We start from the raw sequence: 8609 nt of genomic DNA on the forward strand, positions 1-8609 counted from the left end.
CAAAAAAAAAAAAACAAACAAAAAAAAACGTTATTGAGGTATAATGTACATATCAGAAAGTTAACTTAAGGTAGGTTATAATAAGTTTATATAGGGTGCAAGTCTCACCGCAATCTAGTTTTTTGTTTTGGAAGCAGGATGAATTTTTAAGTAACTGCTAGAGAGAGGTGTTACAGCGCTCCCATCTTCCTGGGAAAATGCTTAGTTTCTATTCACAATTTTAACTGAGCTCAGCAGTTCGCATCTCTTGGTGGGAGTACATTGCTCCAACCTACTGTCCCCAGGGAAGCAGTTTCCTTTCTCTGATCGTGGTTCTAAGGCCCTGGTTATTCACTTGGCAAACTCCAGGCTCCGGTCGCGCACGGGACGAACTGCGGGGAGTGAGCCGCGCGGGCCGCCGTAGTCAGCTGCTAAGAGCAGGAAGAGTCCGAGCGGCGGGCGGAGTCTGCACTATGGCACCGGACTCCTGGTGAGCCCCGGGTGAGGGCGGCGGTGCGCTGAGGGACCTTCGGGGCGGCCGGGCTTCCGGGGAGGAGGCGACCACTTCGCATGGCCGCTGGAGGCATTTCGGGTGAGGGGAGGGGCAACGAGACCCTACCTCTACTGAGGGGGCTCAGCCACATCCCGCCACCCTTGGTCCTTGCCAGGGTGGCCCGGGAAGGAGAACAGGTGGTCCGCTGGAGAGCTGAGGACTTGAGCCAAATCTCTAAATATTCCTTTAGCTTTTCTGGGCTGCATCTCGCAGCGGGGATTTCCCGCCCATCTTGGTTGTGGAGCTGGCCGGTTTAGGCTTCACTGCACTCCTATAAAAGTGAAGTCAAAATAACCTTTTTTTTGTAGCGTGTCCGTCCATCCTGTGAACCACCTTATTTCACAGGTGGAGAGACCAAGGTTCAGAATCCATGGTCACCAGCCAGTTAGTAGCCACTTGGGACTAAGACCTAGATCTTGGGGGCCCTTCCAGATACTTGCAGGAATCTGGGAGGGAAATTGTGCACTTGTTTATAAGGCATTTTACACTTTCTTGAGTTAATACTGTGAAGAATTTTCTTTTAGCAGTAGCTTTTGCAGTAAAATAGTAGGTGATAGGGTCATTTATTTAGCAATTAATCCCAAGGACTGCATGATGAAAGATGCAAGTTTTGATCCCAAGGAACATCCTGTTATAGCGTGATAGACTTGACCTTTCTGCTTAATCATTAAAAACATATTACAGCTCCATATCGTTCTTGTTGGAATATATGTCTTATGTTGTTATTTCTAATATAGTTTATAATTGTTTAAGTTGCCAACAGCCTCGATATTAGAAGAATGGATTGCAAGAACAAAGTTGAGTTATCTGGAATCTAGGTTATTTGGGCCATTTATTTAATTTAACATTGATTTTTTAAACCTAATTTTAACAGTTATATACACCACTTGATAGTATTCAATTTAGAGAATATTGAAAATTTGCAAACAGGAAAATAAATAGCATCTTTAACTCTGTAATTTGGAAATAGCCATTATTGATTTTTTTTTTTTTTTTTAGTAGATATGGGGTTTCACCATGTTAGCCAGGATGGTCTTGATCTCCTGACCTTCTGATCCACCCATCTTGGCCTCCCAAACCAAAGTGCTGGGATTACAGGCATGAGCCACCGTGCCCAGCCATATCCTTTTTTATTTTATTTTTTGAGACAAAGTCTTGCTGTCATCCAGACTGGAGTGCAGTGGCACGGTCTTGCCTCACTGCAATCTCCGCCTCTCAGGTTCAAGTGTTTCTCCTATCTCAACCTCCCGAGTAGCTGGGACTACAGGTGTGCACTACCACATTGGCTAGTTTTTGCATTTTTAGTAGTGACGGGTTTCAGAATGTTGGCGTGGCTGGTCTCAAACTCCTGACCTCGTGATCCACCACCTTAGCCTCCCTTAGTGCTGGGATTACATGCGTGAGCCACAACACCTGGCCCATTACTGATTTTTTTAAACAATGAACTTGTTACTTTAATCTGTATATATATATTATAATAATTGGACATTCTTTGAAAACATAATTTTTTATGTTGCATAATAGTGCATCACATGGATGACTGTAATTTATTTTTCTCCTAGTATTAGTTTTTTTTATTTTTATTTTTATTTTTTCATCTCAAAGGCAGTCCCTTTGTTGCATCTCTTATTTCCTTGGGCTCCTTGCCTAGAAGGAGGAATTAGAACTGTTGAAAGTGAAAGCATTTATACTTTTTTTGTTATTCTCTATTAGTTTGACTAACTGGATTTCTCATTAGACTGTTGAAAGTGAAATAGAACTATTTGGGTTCAAGGGTATGAACTTTTTTTTTTTGAGAAAAAAAAAAAATTCTGTTGCCAAGAGTTTCGCTCTTGTTGCCCAGGCTGAAGTGTAATGGTGTGATCTCGGCTCCCTGCAACCTCCACCTCCCAGGTTGTGGCGATTCTCTTGCTTCAGCTTCCCAAGTAGCTGTGATTACAGGTGCTCACCACCACACCCAGCTAATTTTTATATTTTTAGTAGAGACGAGGTTTCACCATGTTGGCCAGGCTGGGTCTCAAACTCCTGACCTCAGGTGATCTACCCACCTTGGCCTCCTAAAGTGCTGGGATTACAGGCGTGAGCCACCGCGCCTGGGGGTTATGAACATTTTTAAGGCCCTTGATGCGGTGAACCCAAAGTATCTGAGACAGGTCTCAATCAATTTCGAAAGTTTATTTTGTCAAGGTTAAGGATGCACCTGAGACACAACCTCAGGAGGTCCTGAAGACATGTGCCCAAGGTGATTGGGGAACAGCTTGCTTTTATACAATTAAGGGAGAATAATATATGAATTAATACATGTAAGTTTTATGATGGCTCGATCCAGAAGGGCAGGATACCTCAAAGGGGGTTGGGGGGCTTCCAGGTCATAAGTAGATTTAAAAATGTTCTGATTGGCAATTGGTTGAGTTATTATTAACAGAAAGGAATGTCTGGGTTATGCTAAGGGGTTGTGGAGACCAAGCTTTTATCATGCAGATGAAGCCTCTCAGTAGCAGGCTTTAGGGAGAATAGATTGTAAATGTTTCTTATCAGACTTAAGGTCTGTATTGACCTAGAGCTGTCCCCCAGGCATCTCTGAGGCCAGCTTCTTCACCTTGCCTCAGTGTCACCTGATTCTAAATAGCAGCTCCTCATCACTCTCTGTCCCTTTGTCCTGCTGCATTTTTCTTCTTAGCACCTGTCAACACCTGCCATAGTTTTTGTTTTATGAGTTTCCTTCCCTAAAATATGAGCTCTGTGAAAGTAGGGACTGTGTTCATTCTGTTCACTGCTGTCTTCTCCACTGCCCAGTACAGCAGAGGCCCCCAAATGCTTTATCATTGGCAGAATGGCACAGTTGTTAAGAGCCCCAGCTCTGGAGCAAGACAGCCTTGATTTGCAGCGGGTAGTACCACTTGGGCAAGTCACTCTGCCTCTGTGCCTCATTTTCTCCTGTATGAGATGGAGATGGTAATGGCACCCACTTCATAATGTTCCTGTTTAGATTAAGTGAGTTATTACTGATGAAGCCTTCAGAATAGTGCCTGGCACATAGTAAATACCACTCAGTCCATGTTGTTTTTATGGGTAATGCTATTGTTCTCCCCTTTTGTTTGAATTCTTTGACTAGAATGAAAATGTCAAACTTAGACAATGCAAAAATTTCTTTTAAAGAACCTTAAACAGACCAGCCTGACCAATATGGTGAAACCACGTCTCTACTAAAAATACAAAAATTAGCCAGGCATGGTGGCTCACGCCTGCAGTCTCAGCTACTCAAGAAGTTGAGGCAGGAGAATCACTGAACCCAGGAGACGGAGGTTGCAGTGAGCCAAGATTGCACCACTGCACTCCAGCCTGGGCCACAGAGCTACACTCCTTATCAAAACAGAAAGAAAAACAAAAAAAATAACCTTAAACATTTTCTCTTTTCATGACTTGGTGCAGGTTCTCCACATACGATTCTACTTGTCAAATTGCCCAAGAAATTGCTGAGAAAATTCAACAACGGAATCAGTATGAAAGAAAAGGTGAAAAGACACCAAAGGTAATACCAGGAGGGAATTAGTACACAGTGATTTGTTTGAGCTTTGAGAGCTGAAAACTCAAACAACCCTCCTATCTTTCTTTGAGGCTCTCCGTGCACATGTGTGTATAATGATCTATCTGCTTACATGTGTTGAATGGACATAATAGCCAACCAGTTAATAGTTATTTAATCATTGAGACTAAATGAAACATAGCATATTTAAGTTCTCCTGTTTTACCGTAAACATTTCTTTTTTTTTTTTTTTTGAGACTTGCACTGTCGCTGGTCTGGAGTGCAATGGTGCAATCTCAGCTTACTGCAACCTCTGCCTCCTAGGTTCAAGCAATTCTCCTGCCTCAGCCTCTCAAATAGCTGGATTACAGGTACGTGCCACTAAGCCCAGCTAATTTTTTGTATTTTTAGTAGAGATGAGGTTTCACTATTTTGGCCAGCCTGGTCTTGAACTCCTGGCCTCCGGTAATCTGCCTGCCTTGGCCTCCTGAAGTGCTGGGATTACAGGTGTGAGCCACTGCATCCAGCCAAACATTTCTATTTTATAGTCTAGTTCAAGGGTTAGTAAACTTCCTCTACATAATAAATCTTTTAGTCTTTGCAGGCCAAGAGACAATGTCTTCAAGTCTTTGAGTTTCTGTTACCACCACAAGGATAGTTATAAGTTTTACATTTTACATTAAAAATGTAAAAACAGATGGGGTGTGGTGGCTCACTCCTGTAATCCCAACACTTTGGGAAACTGAGGTGGGTAGATCATTTGAGGTCAGGAATTCGAGACCAGCCTGAGCAACATGGTGAAACCCTGTCTCTACTAAAAAATACAAAACTTAGCTGGTCATGGGGGCACACGCCTGTAATCCCAGCTACTCGGGAGGCTGAGGCACGAGAATCATGTGAACCCAGAAGGTGGAGGCTGCAGTGAGCTGAGGTCACACCACAGCACTCCAGCCTGGGCAACAGAGCAAGACCCTGTCTCAAAAAAAAAGAAAATGTAAAAACCATCTTTAGTTATGGGCTGTATAAAAACAGTGGTGGGATTTGGCTAGGAAATAGATTTTTGTGAAATCACAAGTTTATACTTGTGATTATGATTAAAAATATAAGCCTCTGATTCAAATCTAACACCACACCTTTCTTCCTCATTTTCCCCATTCCAAGTTTGTATTTTCTTTCTCTCACAGTGAGAATCCTAGTTTCCAAAAGCATCAGTATGTTTTTACCCGTTTGGTCTATTTTACAGTTTACAGAAAATAGTTTCAGAATTAGCATAAAGTACCACGACAAACACTAAGTTCAAAATTTGAATTTGTTAAAGTTTAGACGAATCTAAATTACTGAGGTTATTATGTTTCAAAGTTATTAGAATTATTTTTTTAAGAATTTAACTTTCAAGTTCAGGGGTATATATGTGGGTTTGTCATATATAGTTAAGCTCCTGTTGTGGGGGATTGTTGTACACGTTATTTTGTCACCCAGGTATTAAGCCTAGTACTTATTTTATTTATTTTTTCTTTGAGATGGAGTCTTGCTCTGTTGCCAGGCTGGAGTGCAGTAGTGTGATCTTGGGTCACTGCAACCTCTGCCTCCCCATTTCAAGTGATTCTTGCATCTCAGCCTCCCGAGTAGCTGGGATTACAGGTGTGTGCCACCATGCCCAGCTAATTTTTGTATTTTTAGTACAGACAGGATTTCACCATGTTGGCCAGGATGGTCTCGATCTCCTGACCTCGAGATCCACCCACCTTGGCCTCCCAAAGTGCTGGGATTATAGGTGAGCCACAGCGCCCAGCCAAGCTTAGTACTTATTATTTTTCCTGATCCTCTCCCTCTAAACATCCCCCCTCTGCTAGGGCCCAGTGTATGTCATTTCCGTCTATGTGTCCATATGTTCTCACCATTTAGCCTTCTCTTATATCAACAGAGTGAACAAATAGCCTACAGAATGTGAGAACATGCAGTTTTTGGTTTTCTGTTCCTGCATTAGTTTGCTAAGGATAATGGCCTTCAGCTCCATCCATGTTCCTGCAAAGGACATGATCTCGATCTTTTTAATGGATGCATAATATTCCATGGTGTATATGTTCCACATTTTCTTTATCTAGTCTACCACTGATGGGCATTTAGGTTGATTCTGTGTCTTTTGTTACTGTGAATAGTGCTGCAGGGAACATACACATACATGTGTCTTTATGGGAGAATGATTTCTATTCTTTCGGGTGTCTACCCAATAACAAGATTGCTGGGTCGAATAATATTTCTGTTTTTAGTTCTTAGTGGAATGGCCACACCCTCTTCCACAATGATTGAACTAATTTACGCTCCCACCAACAGTATATAAGTGTTCCTTTTTCTCTGCAACCTCTCCAGCGTCTATTCGTTTTTGACTTTTTAGTAATTGCCATTCTGACTGGTGTGAGATGGTATCTCATTGTGGTTTTCCTTTCACTTCTCTAATAATCGGTGATTATGAACTTTTTCTTCCTATATTTGTTGGCACCATGTCTGTCTTCTTTTGAAAAGTGTCTGTTCATGTCCTTTGCCCACTTTTTAATGGGTGGATTTTCCTTGTAAATTTGCTTAAGTTCCTTAAAGATACTGGATATTAGATCTTTGTCAGATGCATAGTTTGCAAATATTTTCTCCCAGTATGTAGATTGCTTGTTCACTCCGTTGATAGTTTCCTTTACTGTGCAGAAGCTCTTTAGTTGAATTAGATCCTATGTGCCGATTTTTGCTTTTGTTGCAATTGCTTTTGGTGTCTTTGTCATTAAATCTTTGCCTGTTCTTATGTCCAGAATGGTATTGCCTAGGTGGTCTTCCAGAGTTTTTTTTCTTTTTTTCTTTTTTTTTTAATAAAGATGGGGTTTCACCATGATGACCAGGCTAGTCTTGAACTCCTGACCTCAGGTGATCCACCCACCTCAGCCTCCCAAAGTGCTAGGATTACAGGCGTGAGCCACCACGCCCGGCCTAGATTTAGGTTTTAAACTTTAGTCTTTAATCCATCTTGAGTTAATTTTTGCATATGGTGTAAGGAAGGGGTCCATTTTCTATCTTCTGCATGTGGTAGCCAGTTATCCCAGCACCACTTATTGAATAGGGAATCCTTTCCCCATTGCTTATTTTTGTCAGGTTTGTCGAAGATCAGATAGTTGTATGTGCGGCCTTATTTCTGGGTTCTCTGTTTATGTATTTGTTTTTGAGACAGTGTTGCTTCATCTCCCAGGCTGAAGTACAGTGGCACGATCTCAGCTTACTGCATCAACCTCTCTCTCCTGGGTTCAAGCAATTCTTGCATCTCAGCCACCCAAGTAGCTGGGATTACAGGTGTGTGCCACCATGCCCAGCTAATTTTTGTATTTTTAGTAGAGACGGGTTTCACCACGTTGTCCAGACTGGTCTCAAATTCCTGACCTCAAGTGATCTGCCTGCCTCAGCCTCCCAAAGTGTTGGGATTACAGGCCTGAGACACTGTGCCCGGGCAACTGGGTTCTCTATTCTGTTCCATTGGTTTATGTCTGTTTTGGTTATTATAGCCCTATAGTATAGTTTAAAGTTGGGTTAGCAAGATGCTTCCAGCTTTGTTCTCCTTTTTTTTTTTGAGACAGAGTCTTGCTGTGTCACCCACGCTGGAGTGCAGTGGCATGATCTTGGCTCACTGCAGCCTCTGCCTCCCAGGTTCAAGCAGTGCTTGTGCCTCAGCCTCCTGGGTAGCTGGGATTACAGGCAAGAGCCACCATGCCCAGCTAATTTTTTGAATTTTTAGTAGTACGGGATCTCACCATGTTGGACAGGTTGGTTTCGAACTCCTGACCTCAGGTGATCCACCCTCCTTGGCCTCCCAAAGTACTGAGATTACAAGCGTAAGCTGCTGTGCCCAGCCCAGCTTTGTTCTTTTTGCTTAGGATTGCCTTGTATTTGGGTTCTTTTTTGATTCCATATGAGTTTTAAAATACTTCTTTCTAGTTCTGTGAAAAATGTCAATGGTAGTTTAATAGCAATGGCCTTGAATCTATACATTGCTTTGGACAGTATGGCCATTTTAACAATATTGATTCTTGCTGTCCATGAGCATGGAATGTTTTCCATTTGTTTGCATCATCTCTGATCTCTTTGAGCGGTGTTTTATAGTTTTTTTGTGGAGGACTTTTACCTCCATGGTTAGCTCTATTCCTAGGCATTTTGTTTTCTGATGGCAATTGTAAATAGGATTGCATTCCTGATGTGGCTCCTGGCTTGACTGTTGTAGTATAGGAAGGCTGGTGATGTTTCACACTTTGATTATGTGTCCTGAGACTTTGCTAAAGTTGTTTATAAGCTTAAAGAGCTTTTGGACAGAGAGTATGAGGTTTTCTAGGTATAAGATTATGTCTGCAAACAGGGATAGTTTGACTTCCTCTCTTCCTATTTGGATACCTCCTTCCTTCCTTCCTTCCTTCCTTCCTCCCTCCCTCCCTTCCTTCCTTCCTCCCTGCCTCCCTCCCTCCCTCTCTTTCCTCTCCCCTCTCCCTTCCCCTTCCCTCTCCCCTCTCCCCTGTCCCCTCTCCC

General features: G+C 42.4%; 1 protein-coding gene across 1 annotated transcript in view; it reads left to right on the forward strand.

Annotated features, from left to right (window-relative positions):
- The first annotated feature begins 37 nt into the window (after positions 1-37).
- The window catches only part of STX8 (syntaxin 8), a 316569-nt gene continuing 307997 nt past the window's right edge, over positions 38-8609 (forward strand). Inside the window, exons 1-2 of the mRNA XM_017531449.1 lie at positions 38-469; positions 3965-4064. Of these exons, the coding sequence (XP_017386938.1) occupies positions 453-469; positions 3965-4064 (117 nt within the window). The 5' untranslated portion in view covers positions 38-452. The remainder of the gene's footprint in view (positions 470-3964; positions 4065-8609) is intronic.

This window comes from Cebus imitator, unplaced genomic scaffold (assembly GCF_001604975.1).
Source record: "Cebus imitator isolate Cc_AM_T3 unplaced genomic scaffold, Cebus_imitator-1.0 Scaffold72, whole genome shotgun sequence".
In the NCBI taxonomy this organism is placed as follows: Eukaryota; Metazoa; Chordata; class Mammalia; order Primates; family Cebidae; genus Cebus; species Cebus imitator.